The sequence below is a fragment of the Lepus europaeus genome, chromosome X, assembly GCF_033115175.1.
Source record: "Lepus europaeus isolate LE1 chromosome X, mLepTim1.pri, whole genome shotgun sequence".
Taxonomy (NCBI): domain Eukaryota; kingdom Metazoa; phylum Chordata; class Mammalia; order Lagomorpha; family Leporidae; genus Lepus; species Lepus europaeus.
Genome location: NC_084850.1, coordinates 99,987,111 through 100,009,771, shown reverse-complemented (window position 1 = coordinate 100,009,771; position 22,661 = coordinate 99,987,111). Strand labels below are relative to the sequence as shown.

At 40.1% G+C, this 22,661-nt stretch overlaps 1 protein-coding gene across 1 annotated transcript in view; it reads right to left on the bottom strand.

The window, feature by feature from the left end:
* DGKK (diacylglycerol kinase kappa) overlaps positions 1 to 22,661 on the bottom strand; it is a 108,952-nt gene that overhangs the window by 44,789 nt on the left and 41,502 nt on the right. Inside the window, exons 2-4 of the mRNA XM_062184297.1 lie at positions 8,755 to 8,865; positions 7,607 to 7,687; positions 6,571 to 6,675 (exon numbers count right to left, since the gene is read on the bottom strand). Of these exons, the coding sequence (XP_062040281.1) occupies positions 6,571 to 6,675; positions 7,607 to 7,687; positions 8,755 to 8,865 (297 nt within the window). The remainder of the gene's footprint in view (positions 1 to 6,570; positions 6,676 to 7,606; positions 7,688 to 8,754; positions 8,866 to 22,661) is intronic.

Below are 22,661 nucleotides of genomic sequence, written 5' to 3'. Positions count from 1 at the left end.
TTGCTGAACTTTGTTTTAAATCTTTCAAACAGGGACTGCAGTTGTGGCATTGTGAGGTAAGCCACAACCTGCAATGCCAGTGGCATCCCAAATGGGTGTCGGTTCATGTCCTGGCTACTACACTTCTAATCCAGCTCCCTGCTAATGGTCAGAGGATGGCCCAAGTCCTTGAGCCCCTGCGCCAACGTGAGAGAGTCGGTTGGAGTTCCCAGCTCCTGGCCTCAGCCAGGCCTGTGGCAATTTGGGCAGTGAACCATCAGATGGAAGGTCTCTGTCTCTCCTTCTTTTTATAATCCTGTTTTCCAAATCATTAAACAAATTTATATAAAAAGAATAAAAATATTTGTCAAACAAACTGATAGGAATTATATGCTACCAGAGTTTAAATGACTTTGTGACTACTTTAAAATTGATTTTATATGATGAGAGTTGAACACCTTTTCCTATGATTATTGTGTATAGCCCTTGCCTATTTTCCTACTGGATTATGGTCTTCTTTACTTTTCATTTGTTGAACTCTTTAATTAGTGAAACCAATAGGCCTTTGACTATCATTTAAATTTAAAATGCTATCTAAAAATAGTAAATAAAATATTTTTAAAACCTTCAAATAACCCAAATAATCTTGAACAAAAAGGACAAAATCAGGCATCATACTGCCTGATTTCAAAACATATTGTAAGGGGCTGGTGCTGTGGCATAGCGGGTAAAGCCACCACCTGCAGTGTCAGCATTCCATATGAGCACCTGTTCAAGTCCTGGCTGCTCCACTTCCTATCCAGCTCTGTGCTATGGCCTGGGAAAGCAGTAGAAGATGGCCCAAGTCCTTGGGCCCCTGCACCCCTGTGGGAGACCTGGAAGAAGCTCCTGGCTCCTGGCTTCATATCAGCAGAGCTCTGGCCATTGCAGCCAATTGGGAGTGAACCAGCGGATGGAAGACCTCTCTCTCTCTCTCTCTCTCTCTCTCTCTCTCTCTCTCTCTGCCTCTCCTTCTCTTTCTGTGTAACTCTGACTTTCAAATAAATAAATAAATTTTTAAAAAACATACTGTAAAGCAATTATAGTGAAAACCATGTGGCACTGGATTAAAAACAGACATATCAACCAATGGAACAGGATAAAAAACCCAGAAATCAATCAGTGCATTTGTGACCAAATGAGTTTTGACAGAGCTGTCAAGAAACAACAAATGAGAACAGAAGGGTCTCTTCAATAAATGGTGTTAGGAAAACTGTATGTCTTGATGCAGGAGAAAGAAATTAGACCTGTTTCATGTCATATACAAAAATGAACTCAAAATGGATGAAAGACTTAAACACAATATCCAAAATGATAAAAGTATTGGAAGAAAATAGGGGTTATCCTGAAAATGAATTTAATTTTGCATAAGAGCACACCACGATCTATGTAAAAGGTGTCCACTTGATGAATTTTGTAAAGATTTTATTTATTTGAGAGGCACAATACAGAGAGAGAGAGAGAGAAAGACAGAGAGAGAGAGAGAGGTCTTCCATGTGCTGGTTCACTCCTCAAATGGCCACAATGGCCGAAGCCGAGCCCACCCAAAGCCAGGAGCCAGGAAATTCTCCCGGGTCCTCCACATGGCTGCAGAGTCCCAAAGCACTTGGGTCATCCTCCACTGCTTTCCCAGGTGCACTACCAGGGAGCTGAATTGGAAGAGGAGCAGCCAGGACACAAACTGGCATCCATTTGGGATGTCAGTGCTTCAAGCGGAGGCTCAGCCCACTACGCCACAGAGCTGGCCCCCATTTGATGTATTTTTTAAATAAAGAAAGCATTTTCATATTATGAGTAGCACGTGTATAAATTTTAGATTTTCCTATTTGCTGTCTCTCTATTCAGTGAAGTAAAATTGAGCATTCAAATGTTAGTTGATGACAACATTAGCTATTAAAGTATCTTAAACTCTGCAGCTTAAACTTGTTTGTAATTGCACATTTCTTCCCTGCACATTTTCACATAGAATATTGTTGTAACATTGCTCTGTATGGGTCTGGATGGAAGATTCATTATATTCAATAATATGTTGTAGACCAGTTGTTAAGTTCACTTCTTTACAAATAAAAACCTCTTCCATTAAGAAAATAAGAAAACAGGGAAAGCTCAATGACATTCATCTGGGTAATGATTTTTTTATACAACCTGAAAAGTACAGGCAACAAGTTGAAGCATAAACAAATGGAATGTCATCAAAGGAAAAAGCTTTAGCATAGCAAAGGAAACAAATAACAAGTTGAAAAGACAACCTATAGAATGGGGGAAAATATTTGCCAACCATACATCTGATAAGGAGTTAATATCCAAAACATATAAAAAACTCAAGCAACTCAATAGCAAGAAAATAAATAACAAAAACTTGGCAAATTACCTGAATAAACATTTCTCAAAAGAAGGCACACAAATGGTCAATAGGAACATGAAAAAAAATGCTTACCATTACTAATGACTATGGTTTGGATGTTAATTTGATTTCTCCCAAAGACCCATGTATTAAAGCTGACATTCCTAGGGTGGATCTATTAGGAAATGATGGAATCTTTAGGAGGTGGGACCTGGTGAGAGGCCCTCAGATCACTTCACTATAGAAGAAAGTTAGGATCTGTCAGGTTGGCCATTGTTAGGGTAAATATATTGTCTAAATCAGGACACTTAACAGTGAAATGGCAAGCTATTAATAAATAATTGTGCTGGGTCAAATTTAAGCTGGATTAATCCTGGGCAAACCACTAGCCATGGAGACATTATGCATGAGCTAGAGAGTCATTTAGTTGCTTTAAATCTATTTTTTAATTTCTATAATTTGCTTGTCTAGCTTAGTTTGCTTTTTAAAGATTTATGTATTTCTTTGAAAGGCAGAGATACAGAGAGAGAGGAGGAGAGTTCTTCCATCTGCTGGTTCACTCTCCAAATGGCCTCAATGACTGGGGCTGGGGCAGGCCAAAGCCAGGATCCAGGAGCTTCTTCCAGGTTTCCCACATGGGTCTCAGGGGCCCAAGCACTTACGCCATCTTTTACTGCTTTCCAAAGCCTGCTAGCAGGGAGCTGAATTGGAAGTGGAGCAGCTGGACTGAAACTGGCGCCCATATGGGATGCCAGCACCGCAGGCAGTGGCTTGATCTTCTAAGCCACAGTTCCAGCCCTTAGCTTAGTATTATTACTCCTAATTGCAAAGGATGGGGCTTAGGGGAGTAAGAGAATAAATTAGGCAGGATTTAAGGTGTCCTTCTAAGAGCATCAATTAAGAAGAGCTAGGATCTCAATTCTGCCAAATTGAACTGATTTCAGAAAATTCAACCAGATCTCTCTTATGCTTAATGGAATGTTGAAATCATAAACTTTTCACATTAAATACTTTTAACTTGAAACTAGGTGCTGGAGTTCACCTAGTTTGCCCACCTGAAAAATTAAATTTCTGTACAACATCCTGACAAGTGCACTTTCAAATATTTTTCTTATAATATTTCCAATGACAGGAAGCTTTTTATCTCAAGAGGCAGCTGATGCTACTCCTGCATTGCATGTTAGTAAGTTCTTTATTCTGCTGGGTCAAAGTCTAAGAAAAACTTCCTGGAACTTAGAGTTTTAGAAACATTGAATTAACTTTTTTTCTTTGCAAGAAACTTGGTTCCCTCTCTTTGGATAAGCTTAAATAAAGGCTACCTGATTTATGGTCTCCAAATGCCCTAAAATCTAGAATCTGAAATCTAGATGACTTTTAAAGTCCCTTTCTATTCTCATAGTCAGTGGGTCCATGACAATCCATTAGAAAGAGCTACCCTTTTAATGTAGTCTTCCAAGTAGCAATGTACTGCCAATTGCCTCTTTATTATTATTATTATTTTAAAAAATCCTCCAAGCCCAAATCTTTCACCTGACTGTGACTCCTCTCTCTTCCTTGTATTCCTTATATTTCTCACTTGGCCCCAACTCAGTGTCTTACTATCTGTCCTCCCTTCCTATCCTCATTCTAGGGGCTTAATTATGTTTGCTTGACTTAATCTATAGTCTCCTCTCTGGACTGCTGGCCTGTGGTCTCCCCTTTGTCTAATGCATCTTATACTTATTTCCAAAGCTTCTCTTTCCCATCCTCCTTAAAATGAACTTTGATCATATTGCAGACCTTCCTCATTCTTTACCTTGGCATTGTGAACCCTACACAATCAGGTCCAATCTACCTCTCCAGACATACTTCTTGGACTCACTTTCCCAAACTCTTCTAGTGAAAGATTCCTCCTTTCACAATATATTGCTAAAAAAAGGTTCTGTTTTCTTGTTGCTCAGCTTTTGCTTATAACAGTTCTCCTACTCAGGACTTCCCCTTGTCCCCGCCCATTGCCACCAATACAATTTTAACCATCTTTCAAGGTGAGACTCAAATATCACCTCTGTTCACTCTTCCCCAGGGGACTCTGGCCTATACTTATCTCTCTTCTTCGCCTGAATTCTCATACCACTTCACTGTTGGTTTCATTCATTTGGCAGTCAATCAAGCATTGCCTTGTAATATCTCTGAATACTATTTATCTTGAATATTGTCATTTACCTTTTCTTTTGTCTATATCTTGTTTCCTCAACCACCTAGAATGCTCACTGAAGCCAGGAGCCAGGGATTCACTTTCTTTTTAAACCTCTATGAAACAGAACTGGGCACCTAGTAGGGTTCATTAATATGTACTGACTAATTTTTAATGTGTTATCCAATTACTTTGTCACTACTTTAATAGACCATCAAGTCCATGATTAATCTTTCCTCACCCCATTTATCAAGGATTGGTGGTGACAGAGAATAGAAAGGACTGTTAGAGATAAGGCACATGTAAGAGAAAGTATATTTGACTGTTGAAGCCTCAAGCATGACAAATTGCTAGGATGCTGGCAGGGAGACATTTCACTATCAGCGAAAAGTGTTTCTTAGTAGATTTAGGCAACTAGAGCAGCTCCATAGAGATTGTGATTACAACCTGATACTCAATTCTTCCAAGTGAGTAAAGAGGCACTTTTTTTTGCCTTTCTACTTTGTGCTGGGTAGCCAATACCTAGCTGTTTAATTCAATGGATTCAAGAATGGTGCATCAACTCTCTGATGACATTCACTAGTAGTTTTTGTTTTCCTGGGCAATTATTAAAATTCATATTATCATATGTGACACTTTATGCCAAAATGAAAATATTATGATCCATGAGAAGCATCCAGACTTGAATAGAAGTAATGCATTTGTTCATAGGGGTGAGGATGGGAGAGGAGCAAGGAACTCACAACTTTCTGTCTATCTCTACTGCTGTGCCATAGTGACCTCATTGTAGGGGAAGGAATGTGCTTCTCCATCAGGAAAGGAAAAAGAAAATAACAAAGAATGGAATACTAGTGCTAACTCATATAAAGACCTTCATCAGATACTAAGCAAAGGATCCTTCAACTAAGTACATACATTGTGGGTCTGAAAGAGGCCTTAATTTTACATGGAGAGGCCCCAGGTCAGCCACATTATCATTTCCACACTATAATCATAGGTAGTAGAATGTATAGTTATGAGACTAAGTGTAAAAAGCCTGAGAAGTTATAGGAGAGTGAGGGTAAATAGCTCTCCTCAATGACATTATCTTTATTTTTCAACCCCACCGTTGCCAAGCCACACTGCACATTGCACACTGCTACATCCCAAATGCCTGGAACAATCCTTTGAACAAACTCTTTGCTTCTATTTCAGATATCAGGTTCTTTTAAAGGTTGGATTCCTAGTCCTCTTTATCTCTAAGACCTTCACAGCAGAACTTTGCTCAAAACTCTTTAGCATTGCCCTGGGATTCAACAAATATTACTAATTCAACAAATATTTATTGAGTCTCTACTATGTGTTAGACAGTGTTCTAGGTGAGTAAATGACATAACTCCTATCCCTCCTGGAACTTAAATAACTTCTAACTGGTAAGTATACAAGAGAGTGGACGGAAAACATGGCCAGAGATTTGGTACTTCCAGGGAGAATAGGAATCCTGCTAAGCTTTGAAGTGGGGTGGGGGACTGCTCCTTGCTTTTCCCCCTACATTTTTTTGTATTGGACAGAAAATAGGCAGGATGGCATAAAAAGTTGAGGACATAAGGTTTGAAGTCACAAAGCCTAGCTCCAAATCCTGGCTTTCCTACTGCGTGGTTATTTTTCCTTGTTCTGGTTACTTCCTCTTCCTCAGTCTCAGTTTCCTTATTTGTTACTATAGTCATTCACAGACTCAAGACTGCTAATTGCAACTTTCCTAACATAAGGACATCTAAGTTAGTTTCCCACATACCTCTTGAATGCCTCCTCCATTGGGTGTAGAGTGGCATCTACACAGTAAGTGGATATATACAGAGATATCTAAATGACATACTTAGCAAAGTCTAAGTGAATTATACTTATTAATGAAATAGTTCTAAATAGGTTTCTTAATGACCTCTATCTACATTTCTGTGCCAGATGGTTTCTGCTTCCATTCTATCATTTCCTTGTTTGGAAGGTGACTTTTTTTTAACACATGAAAAGCTGTGTGATTCTCTACTATTTCCCTTACCTTACGAATTTCTCCTTGTTGGACAGTCTTAATGACATTGATCCATTCTTCCATGTCTTTTCGGTTTGGTGCTGCCAGGGTGACTTTTCGTTGTGGTGTGATAACCTAGACAAAAAGCCACATTATTAGCTGGTTCCCACTCCATACTTTTTCCCCCCAGAGTCTGTGAACTCTCTTAGGAAGTAGACAGAGAGATCTACTAACCACAAACAAAGCCTCTTCTTGAAAATAAGGTACTAGTTCCCAGAGTCATTTTCAGTCTTTACCCGCCCAAAATAATAACAATGATAATAGCAATAATGGAAACTTTAATGATGCTATTTATGCTCCAGGAATTAGTCTAAAACACTTTATAAATGCTACTTCTTTCAATCTTCATTTCAACCCCATGAGATGGGCATTGTTATTTTTTCCCATTTCATAGTCAGGAAAACGAAGGCAGAGAGAATTAAATGACTTGCTCAGCATCAACCCAGCAGGTAAAAAACTAAGCCTGAATTGAAATTCACATACATTGGTTCCAGAACTCAGGCTCTTAAATACGAAGCCATGCACCACCTATTACTCAAGTGAGGTTGCCAGAAAATCAGCTACACCAAGGATCTGAATACTACTCTAGATAATCCTCTGCTTTTTTGAGGTACTCTCATCAGTAATCACAGCATGGGGTTAGATTTCACTTGAATTTAGATACCTATCTATTTCATCAAATTATCCTGATATTTTCTATAACATATTGGCAGTCTCTAGAAAGCACCCCCAGGTATATTCTTCTGAATAACTTTCACCAGAAGGACTGGTTTTCTAATAGTCACATATCCCCTTGCCCCTGAAATCAGCTTAGCTTTATACCAGTCTGTATCACTTTCTCCCACAATAATAGGCTAGTAGAAAATGTTTTCACAAATAGTCATATTTTAAGATCAAAGAAGACTTGGAAAACCTGAACACCAAAGAGTCAACAAGTGAACATGGCAACCCTTCTTCCCAGCTAGCCTCCACCCTTGCCCAGTCAGTCATTCCAAATATTACTTACACAAAAACTGTGGCAAAGGTTTCTACAACTGCTTTCGGCTAAGGTTACTTGAGACAGATCAATTGTTTCAAAGTGCGCAAACTGGAAAGATATAAGAGGGGGATGGACACGGAACCATCTGGTTAATGAGGCAAAAAGACTTTAAAAGGCAAATACAAAGACACATACACAAATACCTGGACAAGCATTCATGATTTTTGTTGATATGCCATGTGACAAATCAAAAAAACTAAACCAAAACACAACTTCTTCCAAAACTGTTATGTAGATTTAAAGGAAGGTTTGGGTTGGTCAGTTCAGAAGGATTCAAATATATAGCAGGCGATGATAAGACGATGTGGGCTAGGACCCTAGTGGAGCAAATAGTTACCCCTGTTGGGTGGTCAGTTTTGACTATGTTGCTAGTTGCATGTAGTTTAAGGCATGCATCTCCTTACACATTGGCTGTCGTAGACACTACTCACCCAGCAGCAGGAAATCGGTACTACAGATACAGACAGGAATACTTTCATCAGGATGCAACTTGTGCAGTTAAAACAGGGCTCCATGTTCAGAAGGGCCCCCGACTTTGGTCTAATAACCTGCTGTTACCATCTTGAAATTGTTAATAATTTTATCTTTGAGCTTGTGTTTTATAAGTGAAATCTAATGGGATAATGAATCATGCATACGAGCAGAGGAAATACATGCAATACACATGTTCACCCTATGTCTTGTCGCATGATGCCCCTGAGTATAGATTCCAGTGGACCTATGATACATGGGTGTTCAGCAAGACTCATAAGAAGTACACGGTAAGTGTGTTACATACATGGTTGAGTAAGTGGGGAAACTGGCACCCCCAAAAGCTATGTTTTCTGTTGGAACCAGAAGGTGCTTCAAACACAGAATAAAAGTAAGTTATGTAGTTAGTTCTGAGAGCAGATGCTAACTGGGTAATCTGTGAGAGAGGAGGAAAGAAGGAAGTGAAAAGAAGGAAATGGGTCTCTCATTTGGGCCAAAAGGACACAATGAAGCAAGAGTTGAAGATTTCAATTTATACTCTGATGTTTGCCAACATGTCTTTACCTATTGACCCATCTCCCCATGCAAACATTTCCTGACACTCACCAGCTGACACAATTGACAAGACTGAGTTGATACATTACCGCAGGGTGGTGTGCAAAGTAGAGTTTTTGTCCTTGAATCAGAAAATATCTAAGTTTCCATCTCTTGAGGGAGTTACAATTCTTCAGCAAAGGTCCTTCCTTCAGTATTTTCTAAAAGACAAAAGTATAGTACTGATTAATTATGTCAACTTGCAAAATATCACTTGTTCCATCAGATAGGAAGATTAGATATCTAAAAGACTGAATCTCAGTCACATACCTGAGAAGCGGCCTGAAGACCAGGCATAGATAACAAAGATGAAGGCCTGAAGACCAGGCCCTCAGATAACATAATCAGAATGATGCATGTTTCAAGTTTCTTAGGATATGTGACCCAACAAACATGGAGAACGTCTCTATTTGAGGTAGGAGGTAGAAGAGAGAGACATGAATATATTGATACATGAACAACATTCCTAATGGAAGAGCAAGTGGTAGGGGGAAAGGCAGAGTTCAGTAAAGGTAGATTTTCTGGAAGCCTATAGGTTGTAGCTTTAGACAGGACCTATTTCTCAGATTTTTTAGAGTGTTCTTTTTTTAAAATATTAAATTGGCTCATGTCTCTTCCCTGCTCACAAGCCTCCGGCCTTTGGGGTACTCATGATCTGACCTCCTGAAGGGAGGAAGCACATGAAAACAGGGACACCCAAAGACAACTAACTTCAAAAAATTACTTTTTTTTTTACATATATCAGAATTTGACCACAGATTTTCCAGCTACTTGCTGAACAGACTGATCCTAACCAAGCATAGAGTTTCCTTACCATTTTCACCATAATTGTACATTGGGGGATACAGACCAACATGTAAGATTGCCATTTGGGAAAACTACTCACCTCCACCTAGCAGCAGATCCCCCCTTCATGTGGCATGTCTGACTCCAGCAGCCATTGGAGTTAAAGACTCTAATATAAACAATTCTTTGCCACTCTCACTTGCCCCGCCCACCTCTATACTCTATTCAGTTCTCTAGCCAATTACGTGGTACAAATGGACAGAAACTCCGTATGTCAACTGATAAATCCATTCATGAGAAATTATGATTTACCTGAGCCATCATGATAACTTCACAGGGGTTTTAAGATTAATTGTCCTACTCCTGACATACAAAGGAATGATGCCAGGAGCCAAGATGAAAAGAAAAATATGATCTGTGGGATGGGAGGAGGTTGCAGGGAAAGGGAGAAATTATATTTAAATTGAAATTGAATCATCTATGAGAAAACAACTGTCTAAGTATGTATTGTTCCTTTCCTCTCTTTGGCTCATAGTATATACTCTCAATGATGGCATCTGATCCTCTATGTCTTATCCTTCTCACTGCTATGTCATATATCCCTACACACTAAGTCTTTGTGAGACCTAGGTGGTCATATTTATACCTTTCTGTAAAAGGATTAAGTTCAAAATTTTAATTGCTCAAACTCTGTACTAGTGAAACCGCCCGTTATTTCTACCCTTTCCCCAAGTTATTCTGCTCTTCCAATTTTTACATGCTTCCATTACTATTCTCATTTGGTCATATATGATGGTCTCTGTGCCATCTCATTTTACAGTTTTTTGTTGGATGTTTCCCCCTCCCACCATTTACAGTTTGAAGCCTTATAGCTCAGACTGGCAGGTATCTGCAGAACTCCATGCTCCCAATCTCTTCTAAGAGGCACTCTCCCTTAAAGAAGAACCTGCTTCTCAGGCATTTCAAGCCATGGACCAGTAAATTAAGATCCGTCACTTTATAATCAGTGAGTAAGAGAGCCTGAGAGGACTCAGATTTTAGGCCTTTGCCAGGTTCTTTCATGATATTACTATGAGCAACAAAGAGAAATGCCCCTCTTTCTTTGAGTTCTTACTTTAAACCACACCCTCTTTCCAGAAAACCATCCAACATAGCTATTCAGAGCCCATATCCAGTAAGCCAACAGCCACCCCCAACTCAAGGAACCCCAGTCAAGCTCCACCAGCCAGAGGACCATTAGAGACAGCAAAACTATATAGGAGTAAGGTTTCTAAATCTCACTGTAACTAAGTTAGTATAAGTTTGAAGTGGATTCTGATAAGATTATATATATATATATATATATATATATATATATATATATATAGTAAACCATAGAGCAACCACTGAGAAAATAATTTAAGAAAACATTTAAAACATCATAAAACATTGATGAAATACCATTACACACCTATTAGAATGGCTAAAATTCAAAACATGACAACACCAAATGCTGGCAAGGATATGGAGCAACAAGAACTCTCATTTGAGTTTCACAGGCATGGAACACCAAGACACTCTGGCAAAAAAAAAAAATGACCTAAATGCAAGATCTCTGTAAGTGAGATCCCAGTGGAAAGAATGGGCCATCAAAGGAGGTACCTTTCTCTGAAGGGAGGCGAGAACTTCCACTTTGAATATGGTCTTGTCTAAATAAGATCTGTATGATATTGTAATGGTGAGTGGATGTCATTACACATTCGTCAAAAACTCATAGAATGGACCAAAGAATGAAGTCTAAGGCAAACTACAGACTTTAGTTAATAATAATGTGTCAATATTGGATCATCAGTTGTAACAAATGTACCACACTAATGCAAGATGCTAATATTAGGAGAAACTGGGAGGGGATGAGGGAATCCACTGAAGCATTCTTTACTTTCCACTTAATTTTTCTATAAATTTAAAATTGCTTAAAAAATCTATTAATTATTTTTTTAAACTTTTATTTAATGAATATAAATTTCCAGTGTACAGCTTATGGATTACAGTGGCTTCCCCCTCCCATAACTTCCCTCCCACCCGCAACCCTCCCCTCTCCCGCTCCCTCTCCCCTTCCATTTGCATCAAGATTCATTTTCAATTCTCTTTATATACAGAAGATCAATTTAGTATAAAGGTTTCAACAGTTTGCACTCACATAGAAACACAAAGTGAAACATACTGTTTGAATACTAGTTATAGCATCAAATCACAATGTACAGCACATTAAGGACAGAGATCCCACATGAGGAGCAAGTGCACAGTGGCTCCTGTTGTTGACCCAACAAATTGACACTCTAGTTTATGGCGCCAGTAACCACCCTAGGCTGTCGTCATGAGTTGCCAAGGCTATGGAAGCCTTCCAAGTTTGCCGACTCTGATCATATTTAGACAAGGTCATAAAAGACAGAGTGAGGATAGTAACCAATGATCCCAAGAGTGGCATTAACCAGGTTTGAACAATTATACAGCATTAAGTGGGGAAGAGGACCATCAGGACACACAGGTTGGGAGTAGAGCCATTGGTGGTAGAGTAGAGGTTATGATTACGAAGGAATGAGGCCCAAGTACGTTAGACAGGGTCTAGAACAAAGGACAGAGTCATTATTAGAGGAGCTAAGAAAGGTACTGTCTAAGCTACAATTAAGTTTTCTGATTGAGAGGCAAATAGAACCTGATAGAAGGGGCTTGATAATAATCTGGTGGGCTTTAGGCCTTGTAAGTTAAGAGGCCCAGACCTATCTATCTCTTCACATGGGGTATATCCTAAGGGAGGTGTGAACCTCCTAGGGGAAGGCACTCTGTTGACTTTCATGACTTGGCTGGGCTGGGAGGAGAGCTGGCCAGGTAAAGGCAGGTGGCATCTCTAACAAGAAATTTACAGTTCTGCCTGCAATGTTGCTGACCCTACTTGACCATCCCCTCAGCTGCAGTGGTCACTTTGGAAGTTGGGCTGAGTGAAGGGCTTTTCAGCTTAGAGCCAATAAGATCTGTGGCTCTGACCTGGGCATCCTTTGACTCCAGGGCAGGTCCATTTCCAGTGATCCAACTCTTGGCAGAGCTGCCAGGGCTCTTCACAAGCTGACTTCTGCTGAAGCCCAGGCTTACCACATTGAAAGCCACTGCGGTGGACTGGCCTGTTGGGTCTCCTTGAGGGCAGATCACTGTACAGATCAGCCATTAATAGGCCTGCCACCCATTGCTTCTGATGCCTAGCTTTCTTTTCCTCCTGGTTTGTGTTAAAGCAGACCAGAGGATGCAAGTCAAGGGGTGCCCGTGTCCCATCTCTAATCTTCGGTGGCCTGAACTACAAGTCTATAGTCACAGGCATGTTCTGTAGTAGTTTTTCTAAGGTAGACAATGCCCATGAGGAAAATTATATTCTCACTTTAAAACTTTCTTTCCCTTTTGTCTGAAAGGGAGGTTTTTTCTATTTACTGTATACTTTGCTGATGGCGAAGTGAATCTAGCTATGAGATTATTATTTAAGTTCTTATTTTGGCTATGCTATTACAGAGAAATGTTAGCCATCTCTTTTATAAGGTCTAAAGATTAAATTGTGCGTCCTACAGATTCCTTCATAGTAGAATTAGTTTCCTACCTTGAAGAGAATAGAGAAATGAAAGAACAAGTTGGGCTTAGAATAGAGAAATGAGGGAGCAAGTCCTAGATCGCTTGCTGACAATAGCAATATCACATGAATACTTAGCAAACCATTTCAACCATTAGATAACAACTTAAGAAAACATTTACCAGAAGGTCCAATGCCTTCTATAAATTTTAAGAATCATGTATTTGAAAACACCTCTTAAATATCTAACATGGTGTAGTTTGTTTAACCAGTAAACTTAAGCACAGCCATATAAAATGTTTTTAGTTTCTTTCTACCAACACGTTTAAAACATATGATACACAGATTCAGGTCACACAAATTAAAATGTATCTTTGATTGATTTTAGCAGCTTAAATTTATGGAAAATCTTATCTATAAGCCATTTAAAATAAAACTCTTAATAAAATTTCCCCATGTGGACATACAATATGTACACACATATAACATAGCATAATAGACCAATATAGCATTTTTAATAATAGCTTTTAAAATCTTTAACTCTTTTTGTAGATTGCCAATTGATTTGAATTGCTTTTTGTTTTTAGTAACCTCAGTTAACCATACTTTCTCTCAGTTGGTACTGTTAATACATTATTGGCTTCATCTGTTTACAGAGCCATCCCAAAGTACTGAATACAATGGAAGTGGCTGGAAAAAGTCCATAGGAACCTATAGGAGGACAGCTACACAGAGAACCAACAACGCTTTAGTTTTATGAGCAGCACATCATATATAACTGTGGATGACAAAAGACTTTAAGTCGCCATGTTTAAAATTATAAACTCATAGAACAAATTTGATCTTGTTACAAGGTGATTATTCAAATCTTTGAAAATAAGCACATATTTACATAACCCATAGCTCTTAATAAAAATTCAGCTGTTTTTGAACAATTAGAATTTAACAGACATCAAGAGAACATAATAGATTACTTTAACACATTGCTTTAACAGAGCATCAGAGTTTAATTCTATGTCAAAGAGAAATTGAGCTTCCTGTGATCTTTTGCTGTGAGGTTTCCTTCCTTTACCTTCTTTCATATTGGTGACCATGTTTCTGTGTTTCTGTGTGTAACACATCTTTAAGCATCTTTTGCAGGGCAGGATGAGTGGCAACAAATTCTTTCAGTTTCTGTTTGCTATGAAAAGTCTTAATTTCACCTTCATTCACAAATGAGAGCTTTGCAGGATATAGTATTCTGGGCTGGCAGTTTTTCTCTCTTAGTACCTGGGCTATGTCTCGCCATTCCCTTCTAGCTTGTAGGGTTTCTGATGAGAAGTCTGCTGTGAGTCTAATTGGAGATCCTCTAAGAGTAATCTGACGTTTCTCTCTTGCACATTTTAGGATCTTTTCTTTGTGTTTCACTGTGGTGAGTTTGATTACAACATGTCGTGGTGAGGATCTCTTTTGGTCATGTTTATTAGGGGTTCTATAAGCTTCCTGTACTAAAATGCCTCTGTCCTTCTCCAAACCTGGGAAATTTTCTGCTAGTATGTCACTGAAAATGCCTTCTAATCCTTTCTCCCTCTCCATGCCTTCAGGAACTCCTAGAACCCGAATGTTGGGTTTTTTAATAGTATCCTGTAGATTCCCGACAATATTTTTTAGATTTCTGATTTCTTCTTCTTTTCTTTGGTTTGCCCGTTTCCTTTCCTGTTCTCTGTCTTCTAAGTCCGATATTCTCTCTTCTGCTTCGCCCATTCTGTTTTTAAGGCTCTCTAATGTGTTTGTCATTTGATCTATTGAATTCTTCATTTCATTATGATTTCTCATCACTATCAGAGTTTCTTGTTCCACTAATTGTTTCATTTCATTTTGATTCCTCCTTAATATTTCACTTTCACGAGAGAGATTTTCTATCTTGTCCATGAAGGATTTCTGTAGTTCAAGAATTTGTTTTTGAGAACTTCTTAATGTTCTTATCAATTTTTTGAGATCCGCTTCTTGCATTTCTTCTATCTCATCATCTTCATAATCTTGCATTGGGGTGTCTTTTTCATTTGGGGGCGTCATAGTGTCTTCCTTGTTCTTGTTACCTCGATTTTTGCATTTGTTGTTTGGCATGTTGGAGATATTTGGTTTCTTCACTGTGGTGTTTTTTCTTGTTACACTATGGCTCTATATTAAGTGGACTGTCTGCTTTCGGTGGAGCCTTAGAGGCTTGAGATGAGTGTGGACTGAGAGCTGTGTTTGGTTCCTCAGGGCTGAGGGTGTGTCAAAGATGACACTCCCAGGTTAGGCGTGGTAAATCTCTCTTTCCTTTTTTTTTTTTTTTGATTCAAAAGGGAAGTAATTCCACACAGCTGAACGTACTTGGAGGTAGTTAGCAGGCAAATGATATACCCACAGGAGCCAGAGATTAGAAGCTCTTTCCCAAGGACCACACAGGGAATCTCTGCTGCCCTCAGTGTGGGCTCCAATTCTCCTGCAGTCTCCCACTGGGTTGCCAAGTTAGATCCTAATCTCCTGTTATTTCACCCCTCCCCCCAAAGTCAGGTTTTTCTGCTAGGCTCAGGGCCGGTGCAGACCTGAGGTCGCCCTGCTTATGATGTATCTCCAAAATGGCGCCTGCTCTTTGTCTTGCTCGCCTTTGAGAGGTGAGCGGAGAGAGAGAAACTCGTGTCCGTATCGGTCACTTTTTTTTTTTCCTCTCTCTCTTCTAGTTAGCCTGGTGAACTTTTCCCCACGGAGTTTCAAGCCTTGTTCCCTCTAGTCTCCTCTTTCCGCTTGCCTGCTGGTGTCTCGGGCTATTGAGGTTCGGCTCACCTCGCGTTCCAGCGCTGGTGTGTTGATTCTGCCGCTGGTGTCCCGAACTTGGGCTCCCACGCTCTCCACGCAGGTCCACTGTGAATCACTAGTTCCGGAAGAGTTTCCTCTGCTGTTTCTTCCCCTACTCTTCCTTGACCCTGCAGTATCTCCACTTATATTAACGTGTGTCTTGAGGAACTATCAATGTGCTCCCTTCCTATTCCGCCATCTTCTATTTATTATTTTTTAACAAATGGACCGTAAGAAATAGGCAAGGAAATTCTGAAAAAATAAGTCTGAGGAAGCTAGCTGTTTATAAAACCTAGTATACAGGATCTGGCACTGTGATGTAGCATGTAAAGCCACTGCCTGAGACACTGGTATCCCATATGGATGCCGGTTGAAGTTCTGGCTGCTCCACTTTCGATCCAGCTCCCTATTAATGCACCTGGGAAAAGCAGTGGAAGATTACTCAAGTGTTTGGGCCCCTGTACCCACGTGGGAGACCTGGAAAAAGCTTCTGGTTCCTGGCTTTGGCCTGGCTTAGCCCTGGCCATTGCAACTATCTGGGGAGTGAACCAGCAGATAGAAGATCTCTCTCTCTCTCTCTCTCTCTCTCTGTAACTCTCACTTTCAAATAAATAAATAAATCTTTTTGAAAAAAAAAACTAGTATGTAGCTATAACAGTAAAACACTAATTAAAGTAATGTCAAAATCATTAATGGAACATAAACACAGGCATTGGTGTGAATACATCGAATATTCATTGAAAAAGAAAACAAACAAAAGCCCTGCCTACACTTTGGCTTTCGGGAGGAATGACTGAGTTAGGTAAGAGGAAAGAGATGATTAGAAAGGCCATCTCTTATAGCTGATGCCCAAAGTATGAAGGTATGAAAGGGGGGAGAGTTTCAAAGTGTGTCTACCATTGGAGATTGAAAAGGATTTCTGAAGTGGGTGCTGAGGATATAGAGCTACCATCCAAACAAATAACTATTAGCAGTAACAAATTATACCATTATTATCATGAACACACTGTAGGCCAAACCTGAAACTACTCTAGCAGATCCTATGGCTTGTCAATCCAAAATGTATGTTCCTTTGGCACCAAAACAGGGTTGGCAGCCTGTACAAATCGACCTTTTGGGGCTGGCGGTGTGGCTTAGTGGGTAAAGCTACCACCTGCTAGCATCTCATATGGGCACCAGTTCGAGTCCCATCTGCTCCACTTCCTGTCCAGCTCTCTGCTGTGGCCTGGGAAAGCAGTGGAAGATGACCCAAGTGCTTGGGCCCCTGCAACCTCGAGGGAGACCTGGTGGAAGCTCCTGGCTCCTGGCTTTGGATCAGCTCAGCTCTGGCTATTATGGCCATCTGGGGAGTGAACCAGCAGATGGAAGATCTCTCTCTCTCTCTCTCTCTCTCTCTCTCTCTCTGTGTAACTCTGACTTTCAAGTAAACAAATAAATCATTAAAAAAAAAAACAAATTGACCTTTTGCCACCGACTTATTTTCTATCATAAGTCAAATATCCTTCTGGAAGCCAGAGGACAAAGTTAACTGTGATGGGGAGAGAATGTTAATTTTAGGGAGTAGGTAAGCTCTGTGATTCTAAAATGATTTAGGTATGTAAACTTCTTCACTAGGTTAAAAGATGCAAGAGGGCATTGACAGAACCATATGTAGTAGTATTACCTTGAATGAGATAATAATGAAGATAAACCTTGGTATTTATTAAGCACAAATGAATTACTAATTCTAACTTAATAAAATAACTCACACTGTGGATATTAATACAAGAGACTAAATTTCAGATCATCTGGAAACAAGCACCTTTGGGTCACACATTAAAAATCTATTGATTTCTTTCCATCTTTATAATTTATAAGCTGGGTTTCCCCAGCCAAAATGCTACAAAAGGCCTCTTTCATCCTCTCTTAATTTCAACTGCCCTCATCTCCTAAACCACCATACCAGCTGTTTCCTTCTCCTCCTGTTCTTTTCAGGGGTAGGATGATAGACTGAGGAGGTGATGAGGAAATGAGGAGAGAGATTTGCTCCTCTAGAAGATTCTTAGAGCCCTGTGCCTTCCAGTTCTTCCAGAAAATTCTTAGACTCTGGTGATTGGAAATAAGATGAAGTTAGTCTTTTCTACCCAGCTACTTCCTTCCCTCAACCCTTAAAAGTAATCATCACTCTTTAATATCCCTTCCTGGTACTTAAAAAGTGTTCGCTTTTTCTACACTCACCTGTGCCCTACTAATGAATGACATCCAAGTACCTAGAAAGTCATCAAAGCCTTTAGGCCTGCGCAGTGGCTCATTTGGCTAATCCTCTGCCCGTGGCGCCAGCACCCCGGGCTCTAGTCCCGGTTGGGGCACTGGATTATGTCCCGGTTGCTCCTCTCCCAGTCCAGCTCTCTGCTGTGGCCCAGGAAGGCAGTGGAGGATGGCCCACGTGCTTGGGCCTTGCACCCGCATGGGAGACCAGGAGGAAGCACCTGGCTCCTGGCTTCAGATCGGCACAGCGCGCCAGCTGTAGCGGCCATTTGGGGGGTGAACCAATGGAAGGAAGACCTTTCTCTCTGTCTCTCTCTCTCACTGTCTAATTCTGCCTGTCAAAAAAAAAGAAAAAAGAAAAACTTTAGTTCTCATTCCATGAACCTACCTAACATTTGTCATAGTCAAGAAAAGCAGGACTTTGTATATTGATCCTTGGATGGGATGCTTCATCTATCTTTTCTCAGTTCCTATTGTGAACTTTGATAGGCCCATGGACTAACTAAAGAAACTGCAGGCACATTACCTGTCTCAAAGATATGGGTGGTAGGATTGAAAGTGGGAGGAACTGATAATTCACATAGTCAAACACAATGTTATGTCAGTTCAGCAAATTATTTGAAAGAGTCATGAGCCCTTCATGTTCATTGCCCTAAATTTTTACATTCTGGTTCATAGGAGGAGTTCTATCTAGACGATGCCCATTGATCCATATACCCTGTCATTGTGTATACAAGCCAAATCCCAATAATCTTCTCTCTGTCTCATAATGTTAAACTGGTCACTTTTCATGCACAAGTTTTAAGTACAGGGCTGTCTATTCAATGCCCATAGAAGGATAATTGTTAAGTATAAAATCATAAGACCTAGTAGAGAGTGTAGAGAAATGGAGAGCCCAAGCCCAGTTGTTACTTAGTTCTAGGCAGCCAGGTATGAATACTGATTAGTGTGCAGCTTGTTCCATTTTTCAAGACAAGCTGAAAATCTAGGTGTCTTTGTGTGTATATAAACTTTTATAATTTTGAAATTATAATTAGTTAACAACTAATTAAAAATTAAAAACTTACTAGTGCCTAAAAATATGTATGCAGGCCAAGGCTGATTTACAGGCAACCAGTTTGTAACTTCTGAATTATAGCTACTGCCATGTCAGAGGAGATGATAGTGTGTGACTTCAGAGTTTGTGTGTTAGGAGTCTGGACATGTGAGATATATCACCACATTGAGAGTGGACAAAATGTTGATGTGATTTCTGTATAGCAGGGAGAAAGGTTAGAATCTGTAATAAGATTTCTTACATTGTAAACACAGGCTATGTGTCATCAACTATGAATTTGGACAAATAACCAAATCTGGGTCTCACAGAAGGTGAAGGGACTGTAGTCTTTTCCGTTCTCAACTCTGTTCCCTTCATAACAACGTGCCTACTAACCGAATTCCTACTAAAGAAATTATTGTTTCTTTAAAAACCCAATAAACAGCCCCCTAAAGTCAGCATGAAGAAACAGAAGCTTAAGAAATTAATCAATGGGTTACATCCAGTCAATAAAATATGTGCATGCAAAATAACATTTACTTGCTAGGGGCTTCTAGATGGAACAAGGACTAAGAAGAAAATTGGAAGAAACAAGCAAACACATCCTGTAAAAGAGACATTAGAGGCAGAGCCGTTGTTTATCACCAAGAGAGCTTGCACAGTGATTTCCAGTTTCTGGTCTTTTGTAGATAACATCACATGGTCCCATGAGCACAACCAGACTGAGTGTCACCTCTAATGCTCAAAAGGCAAATCTGAGGCTTGAGCATTTTCTGCTACTTTGTTCGAGGAGCCATAATTACAAAATGCTGGTGGACTCGGTGCTTCCTCTCTCTGTGACAAGGAAACTAGGAGTGCCTGCTTAATTAGTTTGTATGTGAATGCATACCCCACCCCAGCTAGACCTTTGTCTGAAAGGCAAGACCACTGATAGCTAGGAATAAAAGGGTGTTCTGTGAACAGTTCTGAATGCTCAACTCAATTCTCCAACTGTTAATGAGCTTCTCTCCAAGAGGCAAATGGTAATCCTTATTCTTCTAAAGGTCTAACAATCTATGATGGACAAGAGGGGAGTTCTCTGTGTGTGTGTTTTTTTTTTTAAATGACTGTCCAAGATTGACTAGAAGAAAAAATAGACTTCAAAAGCATACAACACTTTGCAATACAGTGCTTTTACATTTATTATTCCTGTGGTCCTCTGAAATAGGTAGTGAAGCCATCTTCTAACTCAGTTCTTTCACATGAAAGACATTCTGAACTTAGTTTAAGGGGCTTGACCCCCCCACGACATTATCAAGGAACTTGAAAATTTCTCTCTCAAATAAGACTCTCCATGTTTTTTCTGTACTTTCAAAAATATTGCATTATCTTGGAGCTAAAATATTTCTCAAAGAAGGTACCTTTGATGTCATTCTGAAAGGCAATGGGGAATTAGACTCCATCTAGGGTATCTTGTTATGTGGCCATTTTTACAGGCTCACGGCTGTTTCATAAAATGGCACACACCTGCAATCGTCTTGGGGCAATCTTCCACATTCCTGTGGGAATGTCTGTGATGCTGCAGATAGTGTGAAGTTAGGAAAAGTTGTAGAATCCTAGTACATACTGAAATACCATGTTTCTCCTGATGCTTCTTAAACCAGAACACACGTAGGCAGGCCTCCTAGTCCTTCCTGCCAGATCTATCCAATACTAAAACCCAAACAACACTGTGGTCTCTATGTACGTTACTCCCAAGGATGGCTGTATTGTAGTGACAATGAGTTATGGTTCTAGGGAGTCTATTGTCTTGAGTTCAATCACTGCAAAGGTCAATTAACTTCATTCAAATTCAGGAATGTGTAATTGTAAAGCACACGTAATTCAAGTCCTTGTAAAATATTCACACGGAATATCTGCCCAAATTATGGCAGACCCTGGAGAGAAGCCCAGAGCTTTGGAAAACCCCTGTTTGGTTTCATTTTCGATTCTTTTTGATAAGCCAGTCCCAAAATCCATTACTCCTAGAAACTCCTACACCTTGGCACAGGCAGCCTCTCACCCTGATGCTCTACAATTCAGGGTGCATAAATTAATTACATAGAGTGAGAGTCAGCATTTCCTTTATTTCATGCTTATAAAATACATTCTATAAGATATCTCAAAAAGGTCTCAACTCAACTTCCTATATATAATTATAACTATATACATAATTATATCTATCTATCTATCTATCTATCTATATATATATATAATACTCTACCTGTAGCTTAATTGGGAAAAGACAAGTACGACTGCTGCTGTGACATTTCCAAGTTCCTCCCAAGTCCCCAAAGCTTCTACTATCTGCTGTGTGTGTTTTCCTTTGACTTAGTGGATTTTTTGATGCACGTGGCTTTGGGGAATCCCTTATCCTTTCTTGGCAATAGGATCCCCAATTGACACAGCCAAACTGAATTCCAACCCCCACCCAATTGAAGAGTAGGCAAGCAGCATGATGTACATCACCACCTGTTATCAGCTGGGTGCTCTTCTGCTTTAACTTCTCATGCTGCTCTTGAGGGAGGCTGGATCAAGTTGGGGAATGATCACTCCCTAAGTGAAAACTGGACTCCCATTATGCACACAGCTGGGGATTTCTGTTTGGGGCTCTTTCAGTCCCCAAACCTGGAACATCTATTCTCTTTGCTTTGGAGGTGGGAGTGATGGAAGAAAGCCGTTTCCTAACACAGGCTTGCCAAAGTTGATTCAGAGTAACAATGTTTGATTTGGTTATAGTACAACTCTTAGTGCTTTAGACTTTAAGAAAGGCCAAATCCACGGCTTCACTACAAATTTTATATTCCCCAAGGTCCTCTGGACATGGCAGGAGGCAGACAGACTGGCTCCGACACTTACTAGCTGTGTGACCTTGGGCCAATCACTTAACCTCTCTGAGCCTCCATTTCCTTGTCTCATTAAAAGGGGATACCCAGATGCCCGCCACTCTGTGACTTCCTTGATCCTTGTTGTGGAGGCAAGAGCTCATGCCATAGCTAGGATCCTCCCTATATAGCTGACTAAGGGCTAACCCAAAAGGAAGAGTAATAGAGTGACCAACTGTTCTCGTTTTCCCTGGAGTCTCAGCACTAAAACCTGGAGAGTCATAGGCTAACCAAGACTGCTGGTTACCCTATCACTGAGGATCCAGATCTTTCTACTGCCTTATCTCCTTTAGTGCCCAGAGCTATGGTCCTGTGAAGGCAGTGGAGAAGTTGAGGCTTGGAGAGCCTAAGTAACTAGTTCCAAGTCAGAATGAGGAGTAGAGCTGAGGTTTGAACCTTGATCTCTTGGACTTTACTGCTTTCCCCACCCCCAGCACCAAACATCTACATTGTGATATGACTTGGGTGTCAGATCTAACTAAAGGGTCATTTTGGTTCACATCTTTTGCTCCCCTTAGAGGCCGCCATTTTGTCCAGCAGGAAAAACCATGGGCTGCAAATGTCTGCAGATTT